General features: G+C 54.9%; 1 protein-coding gene across 1 annotated transcript in view; it reads left to right on the forward strand.

Annotated features, from left to right (window-relative positions):
• The window catches only part of IL2RB (interleukin 2 receptor subunit beta), a 40,222-nt gene continuing 23,532 nt past the window's right edge, over positions 58-16,747 (forward strand). The window contains exon 1 of the mRNA XM_021091526.1: positions 58-306. Within this exon, the coding sequence (XP_020947185.1) occupies positions 262-306 (45 nt within the window). The 5' untranslated portion in view covers positions 58-261. The remainder of the gene's footprint in view (positions 307-16,747) is intronic.

Raw genomic sequence — 16,747 nt, forward strand, 5'->3', positions numbered from 1 at the left:
ATTACTGAGGCAGAAAGGCATCCGACACTCCTTGCCAAGCACCGGCAGGAAGATTGAAATTTGTCCTTTGTTAGCTGAGGCCAGAGGCTCCAGGCACTTCCAAGCCGCGTTACTTTAGAGTTCCAAGGCCTGCAGCCCCTCCATGGTCTCATCAGACCCGCAGCAAACACGTCTTCCATTCGTGGTTCAGAGGCTGCCTCTGGTCGTCCAGGCCCGTCAATCCCGTGAGATCCCAGTTCCTGACTTGGTGGCATATTGTGGATGGGGAAAGCCACTCGGTCCTGGTTATGGAGACTCTCCCAACAGGTAAGGTCTTTAGGGGGTTGGGCAAAGGCCCTGGAAGACTGGAGGCTCCCAGCTCACTGTCAGGTCTGTAGGGACCCCATGCCACCCCCCCACACCTACCCCTGAGATCTGCGATGCATAATCCTGCCTATGCCCCTGTAGCCACCTGCCCACCCCAAGGGGCAATCTCAGTCCCCAGTGAGGACGAATGTGAGGGTGTTTTGGGCACTAGCAGTGGCTGGCACGCGAGTCCTTGAAGGGTAGAGGATGAATGACCTCCTGGGCGGTAGGGAGAGGGCAGGAGTGCAAAGCTGAAGCCAGAACCAGGAGGAGTGCTGAGCCCGGGGATAAAATCAGCAACTCCGCTCCCCCCTCCCATCCTGCCAGCTCGCAGGCCTGTCCCAGTAGCCACATGCTGCCACGTGTACTTCTGGAGGAAGGGAGAAACACAGGCAGAAACCCAACACAACCAGAAACAGATGTCAAGAACATTATGGGTGGGGCCAAGCCAGGGAGAGCTGGGGCCAGCGGGCAGCTGCGGTAGCCAGAAAGGAAGGAGGGATTTCCATGACATGAGTCAAGAGTGCACGGAGCTTTGCTGGCGGGGCTGGGAGCCGCTGGTCTGCAAACCCAGGAGGACGGGAGGCTGGGGTGGCCAGGAACCAGGCTCGGTTGACAGCCCAGGCTCCGGATGAGGTGTGAGGTCACCTGGAGATGGTGGCGTGGGTGGGAGGAAATAGTCATTAGGGTACAGGCCCAAGAAGGAAACCGGGGAACCCTCAGCAGGGCAGGAGCAGGGAGTGTGTCGGGGGATATCCACGGCTGACCTTCATCTAGCTGACAGCTCTTTACCATTACAGGGGATGAACTGATGCCTCATAGGCAGATGTACTTGAACTAGAACTGTACTTGAAAGAGCACGTTATTTCTCCATGCCTAACCTTAACTTCCATTCTGCTGAAGGTGAAGAAATGCCATGTGGGCTAGCGGCGGCGGGGGGGCGGGGTTCCCTCTCCTACCACGTTTCCCCGAGGGGGCGCTGCATCTGAGCGCCCCATCCCCGGAGCAGGAAGGGTCCCAGGACATCTGCTGAGTGTGTTAATATCCCCTGTGCTCGGGCTCCTGGTTCCGCCCACATCCCTGCTGACCACGCCCATTCCTGAGGAGCAGCCTGGCTCCTCATCCGTCTTGGGACGCCCAGGTCCTCTCTGCACACGTGCTTATCTCACAAATTCTGTATCCCTCAGAGGGCTGTCTGAACCCAGCCCCATCAGCCTGCATGTACCGTCTGGCCATTTCCTCCCCGAGGTTTCAGCCACCTTCCCGGGGTTCTGCTCCGGGAGAGAGGAATGGCCTCTCTGAGTCTCCGAGGACCCAGACCTGCTGGGGGTCTTCCCTGTGTGCCCCTCGTCCCCCACCTACCAGGCTCACCTGGGCAGGAAGGACCAGGATCCATTTTCACCAGGAACCCCAACACTGGCACGCTCCTGGCTTCCTCTCTGCCTGCCGCCCCTGGGGCATCTTGGATGTTGGAGGGGAGGGGACCGTGTGTCTCCTCAGCATGCCTTCCCCGAAAGCTCTTGGGGTTCTTTCCATCTTGTTTTGAAAATTAAGTACCTGGAAAAGACTCCTTTCCTCTTTCTGCTTTTTGTTATATATCCTTTCTGTATTCGTTGGGATACTTTAGGGTCCAAGGAACACATCTTGAACATAAAACATCAAAAAGGAAAAATAACCTTAAATCCCAGGGTGGGGCAGCTCTGGGATGGGTTAATTCAGCACCTCAGCAGCATCACTCAGGACCCTGGTCTGTTATTTCCGCTCAGCACACTTAATGCGACAGCTTTGGTCTGGAGTCAGCTTCAGAATGGACTGGGAGTCACAGCAGCGGCTTGGGTTGCTGCTGTGGCAGGGATTTGATCCTCTTCCACGTGCAGTGGGTGTGGCCATAAAAACCCCACAAACCCCAAAAAACTGGTCTGGAGTCCCCGGACCTCTCACACTTGGTGAAGGGTAAGACCAGGCTTGGGGGGGCAGGCATGACGGAGGTACTTTGGGTGTGTACCCAGGCTCAGGGACCTCTTTCCCTGGGACCCCGCCCCAGCCCCTTATCCCACTCATGACCCAGCTTTCTTCTTTACCCTTCCAGGGTAGTTGATGGCTGCAAGGGACCCCCAACCCCAGCTGGGACTTGGGAAGCAGAGCCATAGCTGGAACTGACCCTGGAGCCCAGGCACAGTGGTGCCAAGGTCCTGGGGCTGCCCTGATTTCTTTCTCCCCAAGACTTGTGCGGGGCTCGAGCTCTTTGCCTTCATTCTCAACATCATTTTTTTTGGCCATGCCTGTGGCACACAGAAATTCCCAGGCCAGGGGTGGAACCCATGCCACAGCAGTGACAATGCCAGATCTTTAACTTGCTGAGCCACCAGGAAACTCCCTAACATGGTTTTTTTTTCAATGTTAAGTAACAGGAGTTGAATTCTAAAAGGACCTCAATTAATGTACCCTAGGTCCCCAGAAATGTGCTTACCTGAGCGGGAGCACCAAGGGACAATAGGTCATTTCAATTCTCTCACATTAACCAAGTATCTCCAGGAGACTCTAGGGGTCTAAAAATACCTGAAACAGGCCAGATCCCCTTCAGGGCTCCTAGTTCTGGGAAAGGCCCAGACCTGCAGGAAAACTAGGGAAATATGGTGCACTGGGGGCCAGAAAAGAAGCTTGTATAAGGTGCAGGGATTCTATAAGGGTGGGTAGCCCAAAGGAGAGAGCAACCAGTTTTGCCCATATGTGTTTGGGTCTTGAAGGATGAGTAGGAGTTTGCTGGGAGGAAGGTCAAGAAGAAGGTTGCACATAGCATTCCATTCTGTACAATCCAATCTACAAATCGCATAAATACTTTTTAGGAGCAAGTCCATCTCATCTTATATGGAACTTATAGGCTGGCATGGGCAAAGGCACGGACTGGAGATCATGGGCACATTTCAGGGAGCTATCAATTGCTATGTAAATTTAGGAGATGTTTTATATATTTTTTATCCCTCCTTTCAGTTTTTCTTTTTTTTTCTTTTCTTTTCTTTTTTTTTTTTTAGCTTCTTAGGGCTGCAACTTGCAGCATCTGGAAGTTCTCAGGCTCGGGGTCAAATTGGAGCTGCAGTTGCCAGCCTACGCCCCAGTCACAACCATGCAGAATCCAATCCTCATCTGTGACCTATGCCACAGCTCACCACAAGGCCAAATCCTTAACCCACTGAGCGAGGCCAGGGATCAAACCTGCATCCTTATGCATACGAGTCAGGTTCATTACCTCTGAGCCACAAGGGAAACTCCCTTTCCGATGTTCATATCACTTTCTCCTGCCGTCTCCTCTGACTGCCTTGTTTAAACCTGTACACCTGACCCCGAGTATCCTGCTTTTTCCTTTTCCCACGGGGTTTGTCTTCTCACATCCTATGGAATTTACTTAGCTGTTGAATTTACTATCTCTGCCCCCCCAACTCCCACCAGACTGTAAGTTCTACACAGTAACTGTACACATACTGAAAACAAAGCTTGCCATATAGTAGGTGCTCAATAAAAATCTGTTGACTGGATGAATATAAGTCCTAGAATTTGGAGAGTTTAAGAGTATATGTGGGGTTGCCCCAGACAACCTAGGATCTGGTTTTTTTTTTTCTTCAATTTTTTTATTTTCCTCCCTCTGCATGTGTTTTATTTGAACTGGGCCTACTCTATGTCTTTTATACTCACTATGACCACCTTATTTTCTAGGGACAAAGTTGCCCTCTATGGTCTGAAAAATTTCTTCTGTCTTTATTTATTTAGATAAAGCCTTAAAAATGTTTAGAGTCAAATCACATATATTTACTCTTATCATTTGCTATAAGAATGCCTTGAAAATTCAACCCAATGGTCCTTGTACTGACATGCTTCCTCAATGATAATTATTTGCATATTTGTCCTACCCCATACCAAGAGAAGTTTCTTTGAGTTGGACAGATTTTAAGTCCCACATGTCCTGTAATTCCCACAGTGTTGCCAGCAGGTACTCAGTGAATCCCTGCTGGATTACTGAAGAGATGAATAGACTCCTTCTCCTCTCAAGGCCAAGACCTTCCTTCTTTCTATTCTTCTATCCATCCATCCTTCCTTCCATCCTCCATCCTCCATCCTCCTCTCCATCCATCCATCCCTTCATCCATACTTCTCTCCACCTCTCCATCCATCGTCACTCTATCCATTCTTTCAACAAGTACAGCCTGAGCACCTACCCTGAGCCACACATGGCTTTAGGTGCCAGGGAAGCCATGAGACTCCATGGACTTGCCTTGTGACTTTGAATAGATACAGTCCAGCCTGGAGGATAGATCCCAAGCAAGTCCTTCAATGCTCAGCCAATTACAAATGAGAACAAGTGCTTTGAGAAGAAGGGCAGGTGCTGGGACCAAATAGACCCATGTCTGCTTCAGATGGGGTGGGACTGGCCAGGGAAGGCCTTAGCGGGATCTCTGTGGGAGCCTGGGTGAAAGCCAAAGCAGGAAAGAGCTCTGAGCCTTCTAGGAGCTGACAGGCAGCCAGGAGTAGGGGCAGCAGGGCTGGGTTTTTCAGGGCCAGGAGGTGAGGTTGCATCATAAGTGCAGCGGGAAGGCTTAGGGAGGTTTTAAGCAGCGGTGGCGGGATATCTGATTTTCATTTTCAGTGGCTGGGGCCAAGGTGTGGCATTGGCACTTGGGAGGCAGAGTGATGGCTGGACAAGCAGGACAAAGGAGATGCAGGGCGGAGGGTTGGGGCGGGAGGTGCAGGACTGTGAGTCCTTGGCACTCAGGGGTAGTTGGGGTTGGAGATGGGGGTGTTCCCCATCCGCAGGACTAAAGGAAGATGTGCAGGACGAGCAGAGGGCTGGGGCCCGGAGCTGTCTCAGGAACCCGTTTCCGATCTGTGTCAACTGGGGCAAGAAGAGGAACCACCTGGGTTAATTTCCTTGCTCTGAATCTGCTGGTTAAGTGGGATGAAGTGATCTGGGAGGCTGGAGGCCAGGGTTCATACCTCTGCCCTGCTGTGTGACCTAGGGCTGATAGCTGTCCCTCTCTGGGCCCAGACTCATCATCTGTACAGAGAGAGGATAGACCTGAGAGCCTCCAAGAGCCCTTGCAGGTCACTGGACTTAGCTTTCTCCTTCCTTGGCCTCCCCCATGCTGCCTTTCTGGAATTGAGGGGCCCTGGTTACTCCCCTGTCTTGCGTCCTGGGAGCCTGAGCCCCCAGGGAGGAAGCGGCTACTGTCCACTCCTGGCCACTCTCCTTGCTTTCACATCACTTCCCTCCTGCAGAACAAGCCTGGTGTAGAGGCAGGCATCGCCCTCTGGTGGCAATTTATGGGTCCACATGTCACCTTGCCTTTGTTCTAACGCAAGTTTTTTTTTTTTTTTTAACCAAAATGCATGCTATTTTTATTTCTTTAAGGGAAAGTTTTAAGCACAAACGCAAGTATTCTTAAAGCAATTATTGAGCGCCCTTTGTGCGCAAAGTCCTGAGGCAGGTGAGGAGAGGTGGGCAGTGAGGGGAAGAGGGGAAGGAATCCTGCGTGTGGTGCTCAGAGCTCAACTCTGAGTCCCCAACCTGGGCTCAGATCCTGATTAGGAGGGAGTCCTGGGTGTCTGCATCTCTACGTGGGGGGTCATGGTTGACAGAGCTCAGGTAGTTGCTTCGTGCATGCAGTGCGTGTCAATCTCACCCCCCATCCGGGACATTCAGCCTGTGTTTATTACATGCGCATGCTCAGTGCCTCCGGGAAAGACCGCCATCGAGAGGGGCTCGTTGCTGTGGGCTTGGCTCCGTCAGTTTTGGGGCTCCTCCAGGCAGGGTGGAGCGCAGTTGCCAGTGCCATCCAGCTTCTCCCGTCCCCTGTGGAGGGTACCCCCAGCAGCTGCTCCGAGAAAGGAGCCCCAGCTGTGCGGGTGCGCTGCAGGTATACACCTGTTGAATGGCCGCATCTCCAAAGAGCCAGGACTGCAAGGGCCCAAGGGCGTAGGGATCCATCTGGGGCAGACGCCTTAGGCGTGTGAGGCATCTCTCGCTCTCCAAGTAGCAGCAAGACTGGCTGTATTTACCTGGCTCAGGTGTGCTTCGAGGCGGGCCACCTGTACACAGGTGTGCTGGCTTGCATGACAGAGATGGCCTGGGCTTCCTCCTATGGGAAGGAATGATCTCCTCGTCACAGGGGGCATTCAAGCGAGCCTGGGCACTCTGGGTGAGATGCTCTGAGGGGAGTTGAGCATCAGATGAGGGTTGGATGGGGGGAAGTTTAGAGCTCCAGACATCAGCTTCAGCCACGCAGACCTAGTGTCTACTGCCCCCTCTGCCCTGGAGCTCAGGCCAGTCTCTGACCTTTGTTAGACATTTTAGCCTTCAAGGCCTGGCTCAAAGCTGCCTCCTCCATGGGGCCTGCCCTGAAGAGGCAGCCGTGCAGGGGGGTGTCTGAACAGGTCCAGTTACGGTTGTATTCACACCCGTGCCGGTTTCTTCTCTCCCATCTCCTCATCTAGGCCCTGGACCCCTGGATTCCATCAGGCTGGAATCTTGAGTATCTTTTGTAGCTGCCATGACCCCCAACTCAGAGCTGGAATCATACAGATGCTTGACAAATGCTCCAGGTGGACTGGTCGGTGTTTTTACCTTCTATTCCTGGGAAAAGCATGATTCCTACTCTCCCTGGAGACGCGGGGGCCAGAGAAGTGGTAAGAAGGCTATAGTGGGTTCTGGAAGGCCAGAGCAGCACAAACAGGGTAGGTATCAAATGGCCAGCAGGGCCTGGAATTCCCATGGCCCTCTCCTTCCAAAGGCGGTGGCAGCCTGGCAGTTAGGAGTATGTCCTCTGAAGCCAGGGGGCCTGGGTTCAAGTCCCAGCCTTGGCACTTACCACCCGCGTGGTCTTGAGCATGATACTTAATGTCTCGGTGCCTGAGTGTCTTCCTCTGTAAGAGAGGATCGTGAGGGTACCTACCTGAAAGTGTTCTTGTCAGGATTAAATGAGTTAGGGTGATGCTTCTCGAATGGGAATGACCTGCAGATGCTGACTCAGTCTGGGGCAGAGCCTGAGGTTCTGCGCTTCTGACAAGCACCATTACACTTGGCATATTTGGGAATTAATCCCTGTAAACTAGGAACAGGGCCTGGAGCATAGTAAAGAGGGAGGAAGTGTTGTCAGCCCTGTTACCTGGCACCGCTCAGGGAAGGCTTCTAGAACTTTCTCCCCTCTTGCAGGGCACCTTCTTGGTGCTCTGCTTTCCAGAGCCTTGGAGATGCTGTAGCGTCTGCCCTCTGAGGTGGCCTGTTCTGCAACTTTTCAGCGCTCTGTGCTCTGGGTGCTGAGGAGGGACAGAGGTCGTGGGCGGGTAGAAGATGGTTTTAGGAGAGAGCTGAGAAGAGAGACAGGAAGAGGGCCTGGCGGCACAGGTGGCTCACCAGGCGCACACGCTCAACTGTCCGGGCTGCTCTGGTGTGAGCTTTGCAGCCTAAACCACACACCGTGCAGCTTCCTTGGCCTCCTTCGCCCCTGCCGCCCCCAGCTTCCTGCGGGAAAGGCACAGGTGACTTCAGCCAGAGGGCCAGCAGCACTTCTGGTCTGGAACCGCAGACCTCAAGCCTTCGGCCACATCCTCCTGATGGAAGTGTCCCTTGGCCCCCACCTGGCCCCACTCCCCCCGCCTCTGGGCCCTGGTGCACTGGCCAGGCCTCACTGGTCCCTGAGCTCTGGCTTGGGCACGGGTGAGAGCTTGGGTTCCTAGGTGCTTCTGAAGAGGTGGCGGTTGGGGGATGGGGGATGAAGAGTCTGGGAGCAGGGGGTGTAGAAAGAATCCGTGTCAGGACCCTGGCTGGGCTGACTCAGCTCTGCCTTTGAGAGCTGCCCCTCCCTCCCCGAGTACCCCCATCCCACGGTCTTTGTCTTCTACCCCCAGGGTTGTTTCCAGGGGTCCCATGTGGCGACCTGTGAAAAGCAGGTGCACAAATCCTCTTGGTCACCAGGAGCGGGCAAGGGCCTCCTGGCGGTACAGCTGGGTGCCACCCAAGCTCCAGGTTAGGTCATTTCCCAGAGAGCAGCTCCAGACCCTGGGGAATGAGCTAGTCACAGCGTTCCTCCGGCCTTGCCCCAGGGAGGGTGACGCAGCCTGGGGCCCTTTATCCTCTGCTGCTTTCAGGTTGGCTCATGAGCTCCCTGGGGCCCATGAGATCAAGGTCACTGGTTTAAGCCCTATGGGGGGGGGTGGGTGTGGAGGTGAGCTCCTCTCCTCGCTGCTCAGGTGGCATTTGTCTCCTAAATGGGGGTCTTGGGTGGGCGGGGGGGCATGCAAAGCCTCCACATGTTAGGAACCCCTCCTGGAGGCTGGGAAGTGTCTCTCTCACCTCAACCCCCAGTCACCCCCCCCCCCATCCCCTGGTCTTCCCCCTCCTGCCAGGGAAGTAAGCTGCCCATTTTCGATTCCCCCATTCAGAGGATGCCTTTCCTGGAAGAACTTTCAGGATCATCTGATCTGATCCTTGTAGGGCGGAGAGGCTGGGAAGCTGGGCCCAAAGAGGGGAGGCCTGGCCCCTCTGGTTCTTGCTTGTTCGGGATCCTCTGCCTTCCTGTTTCTGGAAGCGGCACCTGTTTCTCTTTGGAGATGACCCTTCTACATTAGATGAGGTGTTGGACACGCTGTCAATCAATGTCCCCGGGCCAAGGCTGTCCTTTCCAGCCAAGGAGTGGGCAGTTGACCCCATTGCAGCCAATGACAGTCTTGGATTTCTGGTGGACCGAGGCTGGGAAAGAGCTGGAGGTGGGCGCCTCGAAGGCATCTTTGTGGGCAAGCCCCTGCAGCTGAGCTGGAATCTGCTCCCCCAAAGTCTGGGTCTTCAGCTATCTCTAGAACCTGTGAACCACTCCAGAGCCTTCTATTTCTGGTGGGCTCAAGCAAGCCACAGCCTGTTCCTGTGGTCTGTAGCCCCAGAATAGTGATTACCGCAGGGAAAGACGTGCGACTGGGGAGCTGGGGGCACTGCTGGGACTCCCACCCAGGTCTCTAGACTCCCAGGCAGCATTTGTGTCCCCTGGGAGGAGCCCCTGGCCTGGGAGGAGTGGCAGGACGGAAAGGAAAGAAAGATATGTATGTTCTCAGGCCTGGCCGGGTGTTGGGCGGGGGTGGTGGTGGTTTGACTGCCGGGCAGAGTGTGAGGAGGTGCACGGGGCGGGCCGGGGGTGGGGGGTGGGGGTCAGCCCTCGCGTGAGGCTCCTTGTCCCCGTCGCCCATGCCTGGGCCCCTGCCCAGCACGTGGTAGACACTCTGCTCCAGGTGAGGGTGAGGGGTTCAGGCGCCCTCCCACCCCCGCTCGGGGAAGGAGGATTTGGTAAACAGAGCCTGTGCTGACCTGGTTCAGAGCCGCCAGGGTGGGTTTGCGACTCGAGGCAGTGGGAGGACGCACAGCGGGGCCGCGCGTCTAACTCACTCTGAAAGCGAAACCAGCCACCTACCAAGCATGGGGGCCTCTGCTCGTTCTGAACGCTCCGGCGGCCTGTCTCTTTATTAGCCAGCACCCAAAGTGGAAACCAGTCAGAGAGAGACAGATCCAAGGTCAGCCAGCCAACTGGGGGGCGCCTGGGCCTCCCAAGGCCTTGAACATGAGGCCTTTGACCGTAGACCCAGCCGGGAAGACATCCAGCCGTGACGGCCTCTTTAGAGTCAGCCGCCCTGCAAGAACACGTGGCAACAGGAGGGTTTTGTCTTAGACCCCGTGGTGCCCCCTGAGATCCACAGGTCACGCCTGGCCTTGGGGCCTGCCTTATAACGCGGACCCTATTCCAAGGGCCCCAGCTTCAAAGCATGGGCAGGCACACTTCTCTAGCTGCCCTGTTCCTCTATCCCCACCTCACCTTCACCCAGGCTGGTCAGCCCTGGCTGATGGGTGGGGTAGGGTGGGGAGGAGAACCAGCAATAAAAGCCAATGTCAAGTCTTAATCTTGGTGCTTTAGCAGTAAGGAGATGTCTTGTGATGTAGCAGGTTAGTCTTCTGGTATTGCCACTGTAGTGCTGCAGGTTTGATCCCTGGCTCGGGAGCTTCCCTATGCCATGAGCGTGGCCAAAAAAAAAAAAAATATATATTTGTGCTAAGTGACTGTGCCTCCCTGCCTGGCCAAGGCACCTGTGTCACCCAGGAATCTCAGGTGCAAACCACAGAGCCCAGCTTGGCCACTTTGATTAGAAAAGCGTTTGATTCAGGCATCTCTGGCAGGACCTGCACATCAGGCTTGGAGGGGTACAGCATCCAAGATGCGATGCTCTGATGCCCCCTCACCAGCCTCCTGAAGTTCTCTTGCCTCCTAACCTGCATCCCTGGCTCCCATCCCCGGGTCTGCAGCAGAGGCTCCTGATTGGGTGAGCCTGGTCACGTGCTCACTGCCCCTGCTGCAAAGGGAGGCTGGGAAGGTAAAGCTTGGGCTTGTTGCTTGGGACGCGGGGCTCTTCAAGAGGTAAACACCACAAACACAGGAAAGGTTTGCAAAGCTGCCATGTGACCGCGGTGTAAAATAAATATCCGGCCAGGGCTTGAGAATAAACATCCTGGACAGAGGGTCCTTGTCAGCCCACAGCCCCACCCCTCCCCCCGAAAGTCCCTTTCCTCACACCTCACGGCCATCAGCGTGTTCTTTCTGTGGCTTGGTGGTGGAGTTTTGCTGGGGGTTGAAGTTCGTCCATGACCTCTATTGTAAGTGAGAGACATTCACATTTCAAAACAAAGCAAAACAAAACCTCGGATTTTCTGCCTTTCTTGAAAATTCAGAATTTTCTGGCAGTATGGAGCCAACATGCCCATCTGCCATCTCCTGTGTGGATGGAGCGCTCGTTTGCTGTGGTCCTTGCCTGCGGCGGGGTCTCCTGCCCAAACCCACCTAAGGGAGAGAGAAGGCTGCCTCCCTCACTCCCAGAGTCCTTGATGCTGGGGGGGGGGGATCAAGGTTGGGGATATTTTTGTGAATTGCTGATTGTCCAGAAATGCCGTGTGGTTCCTGGTGTCTGTACAGGGCAACTGGGGTGGCCCTCGAGGGGACCTGCCAACTTGAATCAGGAGAAAGGATGTCAAGAGCAGCCTGTTTTAAACTTGGCAGAGCCTTCGTGGGATCACCAAGTGGGGAAGGCTTTGAGCTGCAGGTGCAGGAGCCAAGAGGCTAATGACAGGGCCCCAGATCACCATGCTTCCCTGAGGGCCCTTCTCCGTGAATCCTTGGTGCTGGCCCGGCACCTTCCCAGGCTTTGCCCTTGCCCAGAACGCCCCTTCTTTGGGCTCAGGGGGCCCCTTTGTTCTGAAGGAGACTCACGGTCTTTTCTACATCCTCATTGTGGCTGTTTCGGGATCTGCCAAAACCCTGGTTTCCTCTCTTCTCTCCGCCCCACCTTATTTAGATTCTGGAGGTGGCCATGAGAGCGGCATGCCAGAATGCCAGGTGTCAGGGGCCAGGGGAAGATCTCACGGTCCCTGTCGCTGATGCTGGACCAAGTGCCGCCCAGATGGGGCCCACCTTGCACCTGCCCACGGCCTGAAGCGAGCATCCTCACTGCTCGGAGGGGTTCAGGGTCCCAGTCTCTGGAGCCAAACTTAGCTGGGGGCCTCGTTCCAGCGCTGGGGTGAATTTCTGACCCCATTTACTGCTTTCCTCTAAGAAGACACTGTAGGCTGTGCCGAAGGGACCTTTAAATTTGTTCCGATTCCTTAATAAAAACACTAAGAAAAAAAAAATAGCTAGCTAGCATAACTTCTAGATAGAGAGGAACTTCTCACAGACACTTTGCAGACATCACACGTCCTCTTTCCTCGCTGCAACACCTAGACTGCCTTCTGAGAAAGATCATAGATCTTGGTGAAACCTACTTAAGCATAAGAACAAGTGAAAAGATCCTTCTTCTACCTGTTTCTCACGGGAAAGGGGGAAAGCGTTGCAGGTGCGGTCAAAAGGGCTTTGGAACTCTCCTGGCTGTCCCCGGAGGAGGACTCTGGCCTGGCAGTCAGGAGACAGGGGTTAGGGGTCAGTGCGATGGTGGGTGAAACGCCTTCTTTGCTGGGTGCCATCGGCACGGGGAGGTGACCCCTGGCCTTGGTGAGTCCAGGACGTTTTTCGGGTTCCTCGGGAGAAGAGGCTGGAAGTCATCAGGAGGCTTGGTGTTTAGGGGGCCCCCAGGGCCCCGAGGGATGCTCCATCCCCCATCAAGAGCCCCATGTTTTTTTAACGTACATTTTAATTTTGGTTCTGATTTCATGTATTTTCTTAAGTAGGTATTCCGTTCCTGTGAAACAAAGTTCCAAAGGTAACAAAGTTACTCAGGAAAGTTCCTCCTCCTCCTCCTCGGCTCCCTGGCTCTCCCCTCCTCGCCTCCTTGAAGGAGAACCCTGCTGTCAATCCCTAGGGTTTCCTTCTAGAACGACTTGATGCCTGTACCAGCCAGGGGGCAGGTGCTCATGTACTCAGCACACATTCACTTGCACACGCTTTTTCGCACTTGCATAGCAGGTGCACACATCCTCACACACAGACAGGCTCCTTTTCCCACCCTTCACACGCACTGCTTCTCACCCCTGCCCCCTCACACGCACGCGTGTAGGCTTATCCTCACTCACACACACACTCACGAACTTGCACCCACACCCCGGCACATGCCCTCTCACACTCACACACTCACAGGTACCCCCCTTCCCTGCTAACCAGGGCTGGCCCACTGCACAGTTTGTTCTGAACTTGGCTTTTCTTCCTTCCCGTGCATATCTCAATCCTTCCGGAGCTGTCACTTTCCTTTCCTTTTTTTTTTTTTTTTTTTTTTTTTTTTTTTTTTTTTGCTTTTTAGGGCCACACCCGTGGCATATGAAGCTTCCCAGGCTAGGGGTCCAATTGGAGCTACAGCTGCCAGCCTACACCACAGCCACAGCAACGCCAGATCCTTAACCCACTGAGTAAGGCCAGGGATTGAACTCACAACCTCATGGTTTCTAGTCGGATTTGTTTCCAATGCGCCACAACGAGAGCTCCTGTCCCTTCCTTTTTGTCACGGCCACTCTGTGGTGGATGTTTCCAAATCGACACACAGGCAGTCCCCTGGGGCGGTGGGCTTAGGCTGCCCCCAGGCTGGTTGCTGCTTGGACTTCTTGGGATGAGTTTGAGATGCCGTGCTTCTGGGCCATGTGCTGAAGATGCTGGTAGATGTCATTGTCACCCTGCTTCCTGAGAGGTGATTCCACTTTGGGGAATGCCAGCAAGATGATCCAGCCTCATGACTGATGTGCTGGCAGACTTTCTGGAACTTCAAATCGTATCCCCTGTGTTGTCTCTAACGTGTAGTTTCTGGATCCTTGAGGGTATTAGAGATTTGGAAACTTTGGTTCTTTTTCTTTTCCTCTTTTTCCTTCCTTCCTTGCATCTTGGTTTTGTGTGCTTGGCTTTGGGGTATTTTGTTTGTTTGTTTGCTTTTAGGGCTGCACCTGTGACACACGGAGGTTCCCAGGCTAGGGGTCAAATCGGAGCTGCAGCTGCCAGCCTATGCCACAGCCACAGCCATGCAGGATCCAAGCCACGTCTGAGACCTACACCACAGCTCACGGCAATGCCAGATCCTTAACCCACTGAGCGAGGCCAGGGATTGAACCCATGTCCTCATGGATACCAGTTGTGCCCATTATCCACTGAGCCGCGATGGGAACTCTATGGAAGGGCTGGTTTTACATCGGGAAGTGGAGTTAGTCTGGAAGAGTGGGGTGGGAACGGGGTGGCCAACTCTGTCCCAGTTTTAGCACTGAAAGTCTAGGTCCTGGAAACTGCTTCAGGCCCCAGCAAAGCAGGACAGCCGCAGAACCAGAACAGGGAATGACTTGCTATGCGGACGGCTCAGGGCGCTGGGGTTGGAGTGGCCGGGGCCGACGCTCATGGGTGTTCAGGTCTGGAGCCTGGGAGGCTGGCAAGGAGGGGACTCTGGCAAGGCAGAGGTAGGGAGGATGGTAGCTTGGAAGTGGGGACTGAGAGAGAGGAAGGAGCCGAAGAGGATGGCCGCATTCTGGCTCGGGGACTGGCGGGTGGCGTGCCCCAGTGAAGAGGGGTTGTCTGCGGAGGGGCTGGGAGGAGATCCTTGCGGCCGTCAGCCACCAGACTGTTCTTTCTCCTTCGTGTCCTGCCCTGATCACCGAGGTCCTGTCCTACCTTTTGCTTTCCATTTGGTGTGACCCCCCACCGCCACACACATCCCCAACCCACCAGTCGCGGGGAGGACCAGGCTGAGGGTTGGATGAAAAATCATCCATGCACAGCCTCCTGGACAGGGGCTAGGATGCTATCTGGTTACCGGTGAAGCCAGGCTCTGTAGCGGTAGGATTTTCTCCAGCTGAGGACTCAGCCACCTGCTGACTTTTGACCCCTGGGAGGGGTGGGGTGCAAGGACTTGAGAGTGGGAGTGGGGGTGTCTACTGGATGAGCATCTAAGCCGTCGGGTCTGAGCAAGGCTGGGAGGGGACTGGGGTGGCAGGTGGCCCAGAGATACTGGAGGTCTTTATGATGGCAGAGGTCAGTCACAGCAGGGAAAGTGACGGGTCCCTGCAAACCTGTTTTCCCCAGCCTGTGAGCCCTCTAGTTATAGCTGGGCATATTTCCCACCTTCCTTTGCGGCTAGGTTGGTCATGTGACTCAGTTATAGCCAATGGGATATAAGTTAGAAGTGCCCAGGGCAACTCTGCGGAAGGGTCCTTCATAAGCAGAGGATTTCTTTCTTTGCTCCTTCCTCCCTCTTCCAGCTACAGGAATGCACATGTGATGGATGGAGCTTGAACTGCTCTCTTGGTCCATGAGGTAGGAGAAAGGCACTGAGGTATGCCCCTGCGGCAGGACAGATTTAGTTCAGGATCCTGATGACATCATAAAGCCCCTCCCCCCGACCCCAGAAGAAGCCCTGGGTGGCCTGCTTCTGTCCTGCTTTTAAGTGAAAGAAATAAACGCCTGTCTTACTTTAGGGCCCTCTTATCCTCTTCGATTCTCTTTGATTCACGCCGCTGGATTCAATCCTAACTGGGACACCGTCATAGACCAGGAGGGATGGCAGCAATAGCGGGGAGGTGGCAGCTTGGGGGCTGGCTTGGCCTAAATCAGAGTGATGACAGGGTCCCAGAATGGGCCTGGGCAGGGCCTGCAGTGTGGTGTCAGACAGAGGGTCCCTGGGGAGAGGATGGTGCCAGAATCCTGACATCTCCCAGGAGGTGGGGTGCAAAGGAGGGGGAGGGGCATTTGGTAGCTGCCAGGGCTAAGGGGGAACAGGGGTCTGTCCGCCTGGCTTGAGCCCTGCAGAAGAAGCAGCCCCGTGATGGGCAGGTGGAGTTTCTGCTGTGGTGCAGTGAGATCTGTGGTGTCTCTGGAGCTCTGGGATCCAGGTTCGGTTTCCCCAGCCCAGCACAGTAGGTTAAGGATCTGGCATTGCTGTGGCTGCTGCGTAGATCACCACTGTGGCTCAGTTTGCTTGCCTGTAAAATGGGAAGGAAGATGCCAGCTCCGTGGAGAGCAGGGGGGCAGTCTCTGTGGGTATCCGTGTGAACGAAGGGAGTTCAGTGGGGGGTGGGGAGGGGCGGGCGGCTGACATGCTCCTTGAACAGCAGGAATGCCCACGCTGAAAGCAAGTTTAGAGATGAGCACAGGGTCAGTTCGAGCGAGTCTTCAAGGCCAAGATTAAGAGTCTGGGTTTTATTCTGAGTGCACTGGGAACTACTGGAAGGTTTCACAGCGGGCGGTGCAGAGAAATGACCTGATTCGAGTTTGGGAAAGATCTGGCTGCTGAGTGGGAACAGACTGGAGGGGTCAGGAGTGGGAACGGGGAGGCCCTGCGGTGAGGGGGCTGCGGTGGACCCGGCGGGCAGGGGGTGGGGGGCGGGGTATTTTGCAGCTGCGACAGGGGTGCAGGCTGAATCGTGCTTGGCTGCCTGCCTTTGCCAGCCTGCTCCCCACCCAAGCTCCAGGGTCTGTCCCTGGCCTGTCCTTCCCATCTCCCCACCCTGTACCCCCCCGTACCCTCCCCCACCACTTTAACCATCAGCTTAGGTACCTGGGGACACTTATCTGATTGAGGATAAAGACTGTTGAGTGCTGAGACAGAACTTTCAAATCTCAGAAGCCCAACTCAGAAGTAGTTCTTGCTCCTGCGACCATCCAGTGTGGATTGTCTGGGGAGTGGGGGTGAAGGCCTGCCCTTCAGGTGACTCCCCCGCCACCCAGGGCTTCACATCCTTCCCGTGGGGTTCGTGCAGGGGGCAGGGACAAGGAGGGAGGGAAGGACACTGAGGAGGATCAAAGGCGAGGGTTTTTTTGGTGTGTTTTTCTTTCTTTCTTTTTCTTTTTTTTTGCTCTTTAGGGCCAAATCCTTGGCATATGGAAATTCTCAGGCTGGGGGGTCAAATCGGAGCTGGAGCTGCAGC

The sequence above is a fragment of the Sus scrofa genome, chromosome 5 (genome assembly GCF_000003025.6).
Source record: "Sus scrofa isolate TJ Tabasco breed Duroc chromosome 5, Sscrofa11.1, whole genome shotgun sequence".
Lineage (NCBI taxonomy): Eukaryota > Metazoa > Chordata > Mammalia > Artiodactyla > Suidae > Sus > Sus scrofa.